Raw genomic sequence first — 14,027 nt, forward strand, 5'->3', positions numbered from 1 at the left:
ATACTTTAACTATACAAAGGGCAAAAACCTCTCCTTCATACAATTCTGGGATAACTCTCTTGCCTTGCATATTTGACATTGGAAGTGGGGTGATGGTTGGACCAGATGATCTTGAAGGTCTTTTCTAACCTTAACAATTCTATAGAAAGCAAGCACATCTGGCCATCCATAAGAAAACAGTAAGGAGATACAATACAGAGGACAAAAAGAAATAAAATACTCTGAGATGCAGGAATTATATACTCTGTATCACTAGAAGTAAGCAAGCACTAAAGTTACAGAGAATGTTTTAAGGAGGGATTGAAGTGTGGAAGGAGATGCCGCTCAGCACACATGGACAGAGAAAGTTGCCATTGTGGCAGGAGCCAGGAGCTCACCTTCAACAGCACTAGAACATCAGTGTCCCTCGGGTCAGTACTGTGACCAACACTACACTTAACATCTTTGTCAGTAGGATCGAGTGCACCCTCAGCAAGTTTGCCGATGATGCCAAGCTGTGTGGTGCAGTTAACACACTGGAGGGAAGGGATGCCATCCAGAGGGACCTGGGCAGGCTGAAGATGTGGGTCCGTGCAAGTCTCATGAGGTTCAACAAGGCCAAATGCAAGGTCCTGCATCTAGGTCAGGGCAATGCCAAGCACAAATACAGGCTGGGCAGAGAATGGAGTGAGAGCAGCCCTGAGGAAAAGAACCTGGGTAATAAGAAGCTCAACATGAGCCAGCAATGTGTGCTTACAGATCAGAAGGGAAGTCCTATACAGGGCTGCATCAAAAGAGGCAAGACCAGCAGGGCAAGGGAGGTGATTCTCCCTCTCTGGTCTTGTGAGGCCCCACCTGGAGTGCTGCCTTCAGCTCTTCGGCCCCCAGCACAAGAAGGATGTGGACCTTTTAAAGCAAGTCCAGAGGAGGGCCACGAAGACAATCCGAGTGCTGGAGCACCTCTCCTATGAAGACATACAGGGCTGGGGTTGTTCAGTCTGGAGAAGAGAAGGCTCTGGGGAGACCTTATAGCAGCATGCCAGCACCTAAAGAAGGCCTACAGGAAAGCTGGGGAGGGACTCTGTCAGGGGGTGTAGGGATAGGACAAGGGATAACGGCTTTGAACTAAAAAAATTAGATTAGACATTAGGAGGAAATTCTTCACTCAGAGGGTGGTGAGGCACTGGCACAGGCTGCCCAGAGAAGCTGTGGATGCCCCATCCCTGGAGGTGTTCAAGGCCAGGCTGGATGGGGTTTGGGCAACCTGGTCTGATGCGAGGTGCCCCTGCCCATGGCAGGGGGACTGGAACGGAGGGATCTTTGAGGTCCCTTCTCACTCAAGCCATTTAATAAATCTATGAGATCTTATATAATCCCCAACATTAAGATATTAATAAATCAAATATAATTCAGAAATTAATCATTCTCACAAAATATGGTTCCTCAGCACATAAGACAAGGCCTCTGCACAAGTCAGGGAAAAAGTAGTTATTACCAATGCATAAAACTGTGTTAGACCAATTTTGAGGCGGATAGATGGTGGTCTTCTGGAAAACATGGATGCTAAAAAATCATTAATGGTTAATCTTTATTCAGAGCACCACAGTACTCAAGAAAAAGGGCAATTGGGCATCCTTCAGAGGTAGCAGAGCAGAGAAACAAAAATCTTCTGGCATCAGGTCTTGCCAGACCTTTGTTCTTTACCACCTGAAGTAAAAAGTGACGCATGAGAAATTCCATCCCTTAACAAGATACAAAGGAAAGTAAAGCATGACCATGTCATATTTTTTTCATACACTTCCTTCCCCCCCCCCCAATAATTCTGGATTGAATGAAAATTAACAGTTGCTCACCACAAGACGAGATTCAACTTGCCTTCCTCATTACCCTCTGTCAAGTAGCTTTACACATCAGAGGCTGCTAGTTGGTAAGAAAGACACTGCACAGGGACTTAAGATGGAACACAAACTGAAGTGGGACTGTAGTTTTACACCTGACACAAAAACAAGAGTTTTACCCTCATACTGAAACAACACATCAAGTCTTTCTATGTAGTTAATTGAATAGAAGTAATTCTCAAATTAGATCTACTGGTACATTAGCAAAAAAAAAATCAGCTATAAAGTTATTCATTTCTCAGTAGAAACCTATCTTGCTCTTACCATGGGTAAATATTACAATAAAGATATTTGGCAGCAGTCCTAAACCTCTAGAACCTCTTGGTATTTGGCATATTTTGAAGTGGGGTAAAATAAATTTCATGGTCTTTTGATTATCCACACACTCCATTAGGTTCCAGAGATTTAGTAAATACCACAAAAATGATGATATATCAACATTTGGCTCTTTTTCCTTTCCCCACCATGAACTAGGCCACAAAATTAAGAGGCCTTTTTGAAGAATACTCATACAGCAAATGACCTCCTATAGTGAACACTTCTTTTGTGTTCGCTCTTGGAATTCTCTCAAACAGCTTGCCTGCAGTGTTTCCTAGGAAAATAGCATATCTGAAGTAAAGCAAAGCAAAGAATGCAAATGACATAGTGATCGCTGGGGCTTTAACCTCCTGCATACACCAAATTCCCAGAAGAAAGTTTACTGGTAAGGCTGACCACCCATGGAAATTCCCACAGCGTGGCACTCCGACTGGGAAAGAAAAACCTGAAAAAGGATCCTGAGATTCCCAATTTCCCCACAGATTTTGTAGTAGCATAGCTTATTCTGGTTAAGGTTAAAAACCTGTTTATTTTAGTATGGTTGCATCCAAATGAACCTTCTCCTGAGCACTATTTACTATTATTGAAGTGTCTCATAGCATTCACCCAACCTTCCATCTACAGCGGAATAAATCACACTGGTATAACAGAAGAGGGACTTTTATGGCTTGCATAAATCCCAGGTCTATTTTCCCAAGGTTTATATGGACTGGATGTTCTCTTCTAACACTGCTGTCCAAGACTTGTGTTATTTTAAATCAGCTCTTCAAGAACCTGAAAAATACTCAATTAACCCATGGTGAACTCTGAGCTACGGATGCTAAATTGCTACCACCATCCACGTCAGACAGCCCAAAACCAGGTCACATGTGTCAACACGGCAGCGTGCTGTAACACAGGACATCCAGTTCCACTGGGCTATTTCCAGCCTCTGGCTGCAACAAGAAGATACTCTCCCGAAGGCAGCCGGTCCCTGTCATTTGACTGCTTGGGTGAGGAACCTGGACACGGCTCAGTCTGCAGGCAGAACTTCCTCACATGCCCGCTGCCAGCCGCGTTAAGGAAGCCTCACTGGTTAGATAGATGGAAATACACCTTGGCCAGCCTCCCTGCTGCCCGGGAGGAGGGAACTGCTCGCAGCCCGGCCTCTGGTGCCCTCTGCCGGCTCTGCGGGGCTCCGGGGGCTGCCGTGGCCGGCAGCATCCAGCAGGCAGCATCCAGCAGCAGGCGGTGACTGCCTCCTCTTTCCTTCTCAGAGGTGCGTGGGGAGAGGGTCAGGCCAAAAGGTAGACACTACACTCACCTCAGAGGGTGGAAGAGAGACCAGAGAAATAGGTAGTTGTATGACCCACCATATTACAGGAAATCGGGACATCATCTCTCTAAAGGCATCACCATTTAGACAGAGGCTATAAAGAATCCAGATCAAATTTCTGGTAAGAAATCTATCCACTTGATCACCTTTTTGTGTGCACATTGAAATACAATAAATTCCACTTAAATGTAACAAACTTACTTAGAGTGAGTGAACACTAGAACAGGTTGCTCAGAGCAGTTGTAGAGCCTCCATCTTTGGAGATGCTTACAACCCAGCCAGACAACCCTGAGCAACCTGCTCTATCAGGCCCAGCTCTGAGCAGAGGGGTTGAACTGGATGATCTCCAGAGGTGCCTTCCCACTTCAGCAATTCTGTGACTCAGTGACCACACTACCAATTTTTAGGCGTGGGACATTGTTGGTTCAGCAGTCAGAGAAAATACCTTGACATTCTTGTGAATGTCACTATACACTACAAAGCTATAGTAGAATCTTTTTTTAAAAAAACAAACAGTTTCTTACCTTATAGAGCTCATCATTCTCCTCTTTGACAGGCGGAGAATTAAAATTTGTGCAGGAGTCTGAGTCCGATATCTCCAGTAAGCTGTCATCTTTTTCTGATCCATCAAGTTTATCTGTAGAATCACTATCTTTCTCCCAGTCAATGAACTCTGGTTCATCTAAAGAAAACATGCAAAAATATTTTTTCTTATTCATCCATGTATTATTCATAAATACCAAATTAAAGTAAAATATTAATTATCCCTACATTGGGAAAAACACAATGTTATTTTGCTGTATACGTTCAACCAGTCTTTATACTGAACTATTTTGTGATCCTGCACCTCATACTAAAACCTGAACCCTACTAGCAGACAATAGAAGCTTCTGTGAAGATAAAAAAAAAAATCCCAAAATTCTCGAAGTACTGACCAATAAGGAGGCAATATTTTTAACTACTCAGGTAAGTAGTTAGTTTAGTTATGATTAATGTTCTTCAGTTTTAGTTATGTGGGGTTTTTTTTGGTGGTAGTGGTGGTTTGTGTTTGTTGTTCCGTTGCATTAGATTTTCCAAGTTTACTTGTTTGGATTTAACTGTTTTAAGCAAACATGTCAGACCATGACCTTGAAGAGCTAAAAAGCCAATGTAAGTGAACATCTGCTATGAGTAGTAACCCCCAGAGCAGAACTGAAAAAAATAGTTGAAATGTAAACCAAACCTCTAAGCACACCACACAGAAGATTGTTTAGGATAAATTAATAGAAACAAACAAAGAAAAGAAAAGCTTGGTGTCCCTGTCTGTATAAAGTCTCAAAATAAAAACATGCATGACACATTTGTTGTTAGTAAACTGCACATTATAAGGGTGCAAGGGACAAGTGCAAGCCAATGCTATTAATGGCAGGTTTGAAAGATTCCTGGTGACCACTAGATTACAGTCTAGAAAGTCAACAGTCCATTCAAAAAGAAGGAAAAAAATATTAGGAATTAGAACAGACAACTATCAGATATATCAATGACAATATAAAATCTATGATAGAAACAAGGGTGAAAGAAGTAGGGAGACTGAGTATTTTAAACCAAAAGAAAGTACACAGCCAGAGCTACACACACGAAAGTGAGTCAGTCTATTCCTTTGCTCATCTCAGTGCTCTGTGAACACTTTGCCAGATAACGAGGATCTGAAGTTGTAACGCTGAAGATCTAGCTGAAGTAGTCACAATGAAAATACTTCTTAACAAGTTCTAATGCAAATGAAATATCTTAATTTATATAATAGATCACACGAGTAAAGATTTTTCTGTCTTCAGCTGCACTTTTAATCAATTTCTCCTCATCAACCCCTGCTCTATGAAACTGAAAGTAGGCCCCAGGAACAAAAGTCATGGTTGCTTGCACAATACAGCTAACAGGGAATACAAGGAATACTGTGTACTGAAATGAAAACTCATGCCACAGAAAATGATGCTATCTGCAGCTGCAAAGCCTACCACAGCTATTCAGTAAACGCAGACAGCAATATCACTTGTAGAACAGAAAGGGCAGAGGAAGATATTTACAACCCGGATGGAAATAACAGCACAGAAAGGGAAATGGAACAAATAAACCACAATATATTGAAAAAAGCTAACACATTTTACTCTGGGTATAAACTGCTCAGGCATCTCCTTCACTCTAAAGTTTAATTTTTTTTTTAATACATAAGTTATAGTAAGAGGTTATGCTATACTCAAATGCAATTGATGAAAAACCCTCCAAATGATCTAATCCCATTTTGTTTAAATCATGTCATTTTGCCAGAATGACCTCAAGGTATTTTCATTACAGCACTTGAAGTTGTCAGAAGGTTCCTTGACAAATCTGCTTGTGTTTGAACTTACCTTCATCACTTCTGTCCTCTAACAATAAATCATGTCTGCTTTGTGACTTCTCTATTTTCTCAGTGAGGCTTTTTTTGCCGTGTAACCTTGGAATCAATGTTTTATTTTCATTATCTGAAAAATCACTGCCACTAGAGGTCCATATTATGTCTTCGGCCTCCTTAGAGCTTTCAGCAGCAGATCCTATTAAAGAGAATTACAAAGTTTTAGATTGCTATAGAAATATAATATTGTTAAATTTAAAATCCTTAAAAATTAAGCTATATTCTTTTTGAACTGGAAAGAAGTCATCAGTTCTGTCACCAGGCATCAGCAATTAACACTGGAACTTACATTTATTTCCTACACATACATGCATTAATCTCATTTTGATTCTCCAGGATATTTTTTTTTTTTTTATACAGAGAGGCTATCAATCAGTCCTTCAGCAGAGTGAGGACAAATAATGATTGTCTGACATACAGTTCTCTACACATAGACCTAATCCTCCCACATATGCTCTTTTAAAACCATAAATGGTTTAAATAAGGTCTGTCCTCAGATTCTGGGTATGGATTTCTCTCACTTTATACAACGAATAACAATTGAATAAAAGTACACCATCAGTAGAGATGACTTCCCAGTTGTGTCCTGAGAGAAAAGAAGTTTCAGGAGTAACAAAGAATAGCTATTAAATTTAAATTTCTCAGTTCAAAAAAAAAAAACACAGAATACCTTTCTCCACAGTTTTTAAATAATGAAAGCAAAAGAGAAAAGGTTTAATGCTTAGTAGCTGAGCATTCAGAATCAGTAATCGTAACAAAGCAGCGATTTCTACTTCTACTACCACAGCTTTTTAGGCAGATGGAAATTTAGACAATTAGTGGGGATTTGAAATAAGGCAGGGGGTGCAAAAGAGAAACACCTGCATCTCCTCCTGCCTCCAACATGAACACACACAGGTTATTTTCAGAAGTCTGGAAAAGCATAATTTTAAACCCCAAAAGGTCAACAAAAGGTTCTCAGTATTTTAACCTTAAGAGGCAGCTCTAGTGCTGCTGGAGCAAGTAAAAACAAAGACTGAAGAAAACACTGCCCTCTTTCTTTTCCTCTGGACTCGAAAAGTGAAAGAATTGCAGACAGTATTGTCCTTCCTCCTCTTTATTATGCCTAGAGTTCTTTTTTCAATCACAGTATTAAACAGATTCAGGTACATGTAGAAGACTGTGAAAGTAGGTTGACAACATCCTGTTTTACCATCTATTGCTTATACTTGGAAAATACATATTTTTTCATGCCTGTCTGTCTCCAAGGAGAAGAGAACCATTTCACCCTCTATCTAGACAGTTATGGGTTGTTTTTCATTCCATTCTCTGAAAAATGTGAAGAATTTAAATATCCTGTTCCTGCTAGAACCCACACTATATACAGCACTAGTGATACTCCCCAATCTGTTCAAGTGCAACAGCTAAAGTTCCTGTAGTTTTGCAGAACTGGCACTCTAGGTAAAGAGAAGAGTCTAATCACAACAGCACCAAGACTGTGTCTCTTAACCAAAATTAGGTTCTAATTACAATAATAGAAGAAAATAAACATTTTAAGCCAACTTCCAAAGGGCGAAACAAAGTGAAAGTCTTTCACAATGCTAAACATGAAATAACTGTAACATACCTGCTGCATCTTCAGCAGTTGCTAACAGTGGTCCAAGTTGCTTCTTGGTCTTTGATTTATAATCAGTAGGTCTTACTGACTAGAGAGAGAAAAAGAGATTTAATCACCAAGAAATATATTACGGATTATTTTAACATGTAATATACTCAGAATTGTTATTATACACCCTCAACTTCACAAAACAACTTCAGACTTTTTTTTTTGTGTCCTACTACACTGCAATACCATGGGAACAGTAAAACAAAAGCTCAATTTTCATTGTTTTGGAAAATATAAACTTACTGTGAGTACAACAGGAATTACATCTAACCTTGTGAAGAAGAAAAGCCACTATTTTCAGAATTAAAATGTCAAAAGTGGGCAGGAAGCATAATAAAGCATGTGCCCTACTCAGGGGTTACAGAAAGAAGCATTCAGTGGTCCTGCCTCTGATTTTATTAAATCCCACAAGCTACACAACACTGACTGCTCAGTACCAGAAAAAAATCAGTTGAAGATTACTTTCAGTACACAGCACTTTCTCAGTCACAGCTGGATTAACATCTCAATTTATGACCAAGAAGACCAATGCAGAAAAAAATAAACTTAGTTTGATGTGTCATTCAAAGCAGAATCTGTGAGGTCATCAAAAAGCAGAATTTTCTACAGTTAATTCATTGTTGCAAATATACTCCTTAGATCTAACAAAAATTCTCCCAATGCAAACTATTGTCATTTTATTTTATTTTATTTTTTTTAAGGAAGATGCAGTTCCCGATCCCAAGTGGGAAGGATACAAAAGTAATTTAAGTGTAATATTGAACTTATCCAATTCCTAAGTACTATCTAGAACATAACATGTCAACATATGCTCTGAGAATTACACTAATAAGTGCAGACAATGCTCTTCAGTAGCCTCGCTTTCCATTATTGTCTACCTTGGCAGTTGTAACAATATGTTATTAACTGGGAAACAATACAAAGAAAGGTGACATCTATCTTATAAGTCAGTCAAGTATAGAAACTGCTTTAACTGTCAGTTTGTATCTCTTTTTTGCACTGTTAAATACAGCAGCATTTTACCTCCAGCACAGACGTGCTCTGAAAGCCATCCCCACACCTAAGCCACGCATTGGAAATCGAAGTAGAAGCCACTGACGTCCTGACAGTGGATTTTTTCAGCTGTAAGGGTGTCTTGTCGGGGAAGGACGTATATTCTGCATTCCAAAATCGCTTCCGCTGTGAGGAGAAACAAACCCATTAAAAGCTTTGCACATGTAATGCTTTTTAAGTGAAGTTTACTTAATATAAACATCCCCTTTTTCTGAATACTTGCAAACAAATTCCACTTTTAAATAAGATGGAAAAAGTCTTGAACTTCTGCAGCCATTTTTTATGCAATACCGTGTAATGATAACCCTAACGTCATGGGTAAAATTACTCTCTGAAAAGCGAAATACTTTCTTCTGGTGATCTATGTTACATTTCCAGTATCTGTTAGCTGCCCAATGAAGCTGACAATTTCATCCTAAACAGGAGCAGCTCAGTAAAATACATTTTAACTAAGTAATTCCTTCACATTCACATTTAGTCTGATTGAATCCTGTGCTATACAGGGTATCAGAGTAGATAATCAATATCCAGCTCTCCATAAAAGAATTAACAAGCAAAGACGACACCAAGAGCCCCTCACAGAACTCATTCAGCTTTACTAATTACGCATCTTTTCGTAACAGTTTCTCAGAAGTGGTAGATTAAGCATCACATTTTCCTTGCGTGCAATGCTGGAAATCATTTGGACTACCAGGCAAGTTATGAAAACAAGGTCCTGATTAGCGTCCAGAGCTAATTTGATGCACTACATTTTGATATTTGAGAACAGCTTAAGCTGTTATCTGTAAGATGCTATACCAGTTCACACGTATAAATCAAACTTGAGCACGATAAAGATCTCAGCACACTCTGCTACATAAGTTTCAGAGTTAGAAAACTTCAGAAGACTTTCACTCTATCTTCCTGAAAGGGTCTTTCTCCTACTGATAGTTTCTCTCAAGCCACTGAAGTTCCTACCCATATTTAAAAGCTACTTAAAGTTTTGTTAATCAGCACATACATTTTCAGCCAGGCTGGTCAATCGGGACTGTAACATACACTTAGAACAAGCAGGTGGAAAAAAGTCTTGGGCAGCTTTCACCTGCTTTGTGACCGATTATGTGAATTCGCTTCCTCTAGATCTTTTGAGTGCTGACAAGAAGGGAACGGGCACATTCCCAAAGCATGCAGCGAGCAGCATCTTGGTTCACCCCTCCGTGCAGTTAACACGCTGGAGGGAAGGGATGCCATCCGGAGGGACCAGGACAGGCTGGAGAGGTGGGCCTGTGCGAACCTCATGAGGTTCAACAAGGCCAACTGTAAGGTCCTGCAGCAGGGCCAGTGCAAATCCTAAGCACGCATACAGGCTGGGTGAGGAATGGATTAAGAGCAGTCCTGAGGAGAAGGACCTGGGGGTGGTGGTGGATGAGAAGCTTGATATGAGCCAGTAATGTGTGCCTGCAGCCCAGAAAGCCAGCTGTATCCTGCGCTGCATCCAAAGAGGCATGACCAGCAGGTCAAGGGAGGTGATTCTGCCCCTTTACTCTGCTTTCTTGAAAGCCCACCTGAAGTGCAGCCTTCAGCTCTGGGGCCCCCAGCACAAGGACATGGACCTATTAGAGCAAGACTGGAGGAGGGCCATGAGGATGATCAGAGGGCTGGAACACCTCTCCTATGGAGAAAGGCTGAGAGCTTGGGGTCATTCAGCCTGGAGAAGAGAAGGCTCTGGTGGACCTTATAGCAACCTGCCAGTGCCTAAAGGAGGACTACAGGAAAGCTGGGGAGGGACTCTGTGTCAGGGAGCGTAGGGATAGGACAAGGGGGAATGGATTAAAACTAAAAGAGGGAGATTTAAACTAGATTCTAGAAGGAAATCCTTCACTCAGAGGGTGGTGAGGCACAGGTCACTAGCACAGGCTGCCTAGAGAAGCTGTGGATGCCCCATCCCTGGAGGTGTTCAAGGCCAGGCTGGATGGGGCTTTGGGCAACCTGGTCTGGTGGGAGGTGTCCCTGCCCATGGCAGGGGGTTGGAACTAAGGGATCTTCAGGGTCCCTTCTGACCCAAGCCATTCTGTGATTTTTTTTTTTTAAACAGCAAGTAGTACAACCTTGAACCTGATCCACTACTAAATGAGGAACCAAGAGCACAATTATAAGGACATGATGTCAAACAAGGAGGCTACAGCAGTTTAAACAAGAGCAGTTAACAGTATTACACAAAGTATTGAAATCTTATCTTCCTCCCAGCGACCATATTGCCTGACCCTCCATTTCCAGAGCACTTAGACTTGAACATCCTACTATCCTCTGGGAAGTACTTCTGCCTCTGCCCAGAACAACACGTGGATAAGGGAAATATTAAGAATTGAAGCATGGCAAGGCCCAGTTTTCGGTTCTTTGTCAAATCATAGCATGGTCTCGGTCCAGCCAGCCACACTTGCTTCATCTCCACATCCCCCAGATGGATGACTTCTGCCAGGCTAAGACCTAACAGCACAGCAATGGTGCATCAGTGCTCAAACTCACGCCATGGCTATGCTGGTTTAGTAGTAAGAGAGATCACCAAAGGGCCTGACTCTTCAAGCTTCATTTGAGATTCCTTACAAAAATATCAGTAATGGTATCGGGCACATACACAGTGCTGTGCTACTTATAATCCCACTACAGATTACCCAGGGATACCTAGCCATTAATTTGGGTGCAGATTAAAACCCTTTATCACCTGGTAAAAAAGCAGGATTTTTTTTTTTTTTTTTTTTTTAAGAGTAATTACACTGAAGTGATTTGTATTCTTTGAAAAGGGGGATTGCAGCCAGCTTCTTTGTTAATTTTTGCTTTGTTCGTTCAGTTTCTTTTTTTCCATCCTGGCAAACACTGGAAGACTTGCTTATGTATACACTTCCCTAGCTTCTAAAAGACTTTGCACGATACATTTCGCAGACCAGAACTTGCAGTACATGGGAGACTAAAATGTGGTTCATCTAAGCATGCTTCTTAACCAGGACACTCCGGTTATGAAGAATGTGCATCTGTGCCAGTAAGACCACTATGAGCTGCTCACGGGTTTACAATACGCTACTTCTGATGGTCAATTAAAAGCAGAAGCAGTTACAAACAAATGGAAAAAGCCACACAAATGCATGCACAAAGTTACATAAAACAGGCTTCGTAATGAATTTCTATTGTTGGGAAGCCTTATAAACACAGAACTAGAGAATGACTTTCTGGTAAGTTTCTCATCCATGTTGTCCTTTAAAAATAAATCATTAAATCCCTTTTCACAGAAAATTCCTCTATACTATGAATATCAAAGGAAGGAAAAAAAAAGAGCATGGTCTAAGAGGCATGGCAGCTCATGTAGGGCCAGCATTACATCAGTTGACCATTGCCAAGGTTCGGAAAGGCAATGCCATATAAAACCAGGAAGGATAAAAGCTTCGTGTTAACTCCCTCTCCCTAGGGAAGAGGGGTTCGGGTGCATATGGAAAGGGCACGCTTCCAGTTGACTCTTACTAGAGTTATTTAATCCTCCCCTTCTCTAGCCTGGATTTAGATGGGCTGGGCAGATTTTCAGGGCAGCGCTGCAGGGACATCTCAGTGCAGAAGGCCTCATGACAAACCAGAAACAGCCGGAGTCCTGCCCCGTGCTGCTTGCCCCTCTCCCCGTCCATTTCACTCGCACTTGGCCCTCAGGCTCTGTGCAGATGTAGCAACAAGGGACTAAAGGAAAAGAAAGTTCATTTGGGAAGAAGCACCAGTTATCTGCAGCTGGCTCAGCAGCCGAAGAAAGCATACGGGGACCAGTGGGACCACTCCAGCAGCTACTCGGCACCGTCAGCTCAACTGTGATCTGAAGGGATGTCAGCGCTGCCGACAGCTCTGGGTAATTACCCCTCATCTCACCACATCATGCTCCAAAGGCACAGGAAAATGGTAAGAGTTGCTCCTATCACCGCCCAGAAGTTGACAGCTGTTAGAGTCAACAAGAAAAGTGAAAACTGGTCCTAAAGTCCCAGAACAGAAAGCAAAGAAACACAGCCTATAAGTAAGATGTTCAACTCTCATAAATTTCTGGCAAACACCATTTGGAGGGAACAGAAAGATAAGGCGATTTTTCATACAGGCAGCAGTGACTTACAGGTCTGTGCCTCTAAGGCAGATATATTTCCATCATTTAACAGATTCTTTAAAAAAATAAATTAAAACCCAATAACCTAAAGACAACTCCCCTCATTCCAAGCTCTTTGACAATGAACTCTCTCCATGCAAGCGTTTGACGTTAACCCTGGAAATTGGACCTCCAGTTTCAACCCACAGATACTGAGGAGAGAGCCTGTCACAGCACTGGGTGCAAACATATATAAACATATGTAAATATGGATGTCCGTGTGCACACACAGGTAAGTACGTGCATAAATACATATATAAATCGTTTTTAGAACAAAAATGTTATGTAAGAAGCATATTTCAACATGCATAAAGTAACATTTACATGCATGTGTGAACATAAAGCATAGAAGCATTTGTCATTAAAAGGCTGTCACATGAACACTACCCAGCAGCAAAAGGTTAGATGTGCATAGATGCAAAACTACGGGACAAGAGCGAGCTGGGAACAGGCCCACGTGGCCTCCGCTTGGCCCTCAGCATTTGGGAATTGTGCCGGGAAGGCACTGTCCCCCTTGGCTCTGCCAGTTGTCCCTGCGGAGCTGCAGCACCCTCACACCCTGGTGCAGGGAGCTGCTGTCCCAGGGTCTCTGCCACAGGAATGCATCAACCAACACACCCCAGAAATGGACAGTTTTAAAGGGTTTTCGCTTCCACCCCAACCTGCTTCAAGGCAGCTAAGAAAGTAGTGTTTCAAGAAACTTGCTTCTCTCATTAATAAATATTTCTAACAAAGCTGATCCAAAGGACATGCTGTTCCTCAAGAAACGCAGCACCAACAGTGAGTTCTCTTAATCTCGAGTAGCAAGGTTAATCACAATCTTTTTCCTCTGGCATTAAAATGGGACACAAAGCATATCTTGTGCAATTTATTAAAGTTATGCATGAAATGTCTAAACCCAAGATATTGGTATAAAAAGATAAAGCACTGAATGGGGCTTGGAAGAGCTAGATCACCTAGATCTGGTGCATCTCAGATATCAGGATGCATTACAGAACAAAGTCACGCAGATTCTTGTGGATTGCATAGAGTGTCTGGAGCCAAAATATGTACTCTTTAATTTTAACTTTAAAAAAAGGTGAGGCGAGGACAGCTACTTTGTGCAGATGTTGTCTGCTGGTCTCTGCTCATGAAAGCGTTATATTTCGTCTCTGGAACAATTTCTTCCATCTCTGAAGCAATTCCTTCCAGCTACTGAAAAACATAAATTACTGTTGCTGGTGTCAGTGGAACTAGGATCAAAC

General features: G+C 41.5%; 1 protein-coding gene across 1 annotated transcript in view; it reads right to left on the minus strand.

Annotated features, from left to right (window-relative positions):
- The window catches only part of LOC116485634 (DNA repair-scaffolding protein-like), an 83,368-nt gene that overhangs the window by 66,766 nt on the left and 2,575 nt on the right, over positions 1-14,027 (minus strand). Inside the window, exons 2-5 of the mRNA XM_032181125.1 lie at positions 8,607-8,762; positions 7,545-7,623; positions 5,895-6,077; positions 4,035-4,192 (exon numbers count right to left, since the gene is read on the minus strand). Coding sequence (XP_032037016.1) covers positions 4,035-4,192; positions 5,895-6,077; positions 7,545-7,623; positions 8,607-8,762 — 576 coding nt within the window. The remainder of the gene's footprint in view (positions 1-4,034; positions 4,193-5,894; positions 6,078-7,544; positions 7,624-8,606; positions 8,763-14,027) is intronic.

This window comes from Aythya fuligula, chromosome 2 (genome assembly GCF_009819795.1).
Source record: "Aythya fuligula isolate bAytFul2 chromosome 2, bAytFul2.pri, whole genome shotgun sequence".
NCBI lineage: Eukaryota > Metazoa > Chordata > Aves > Anseriformes > Anatidae > Aythya > Aythya fuligula.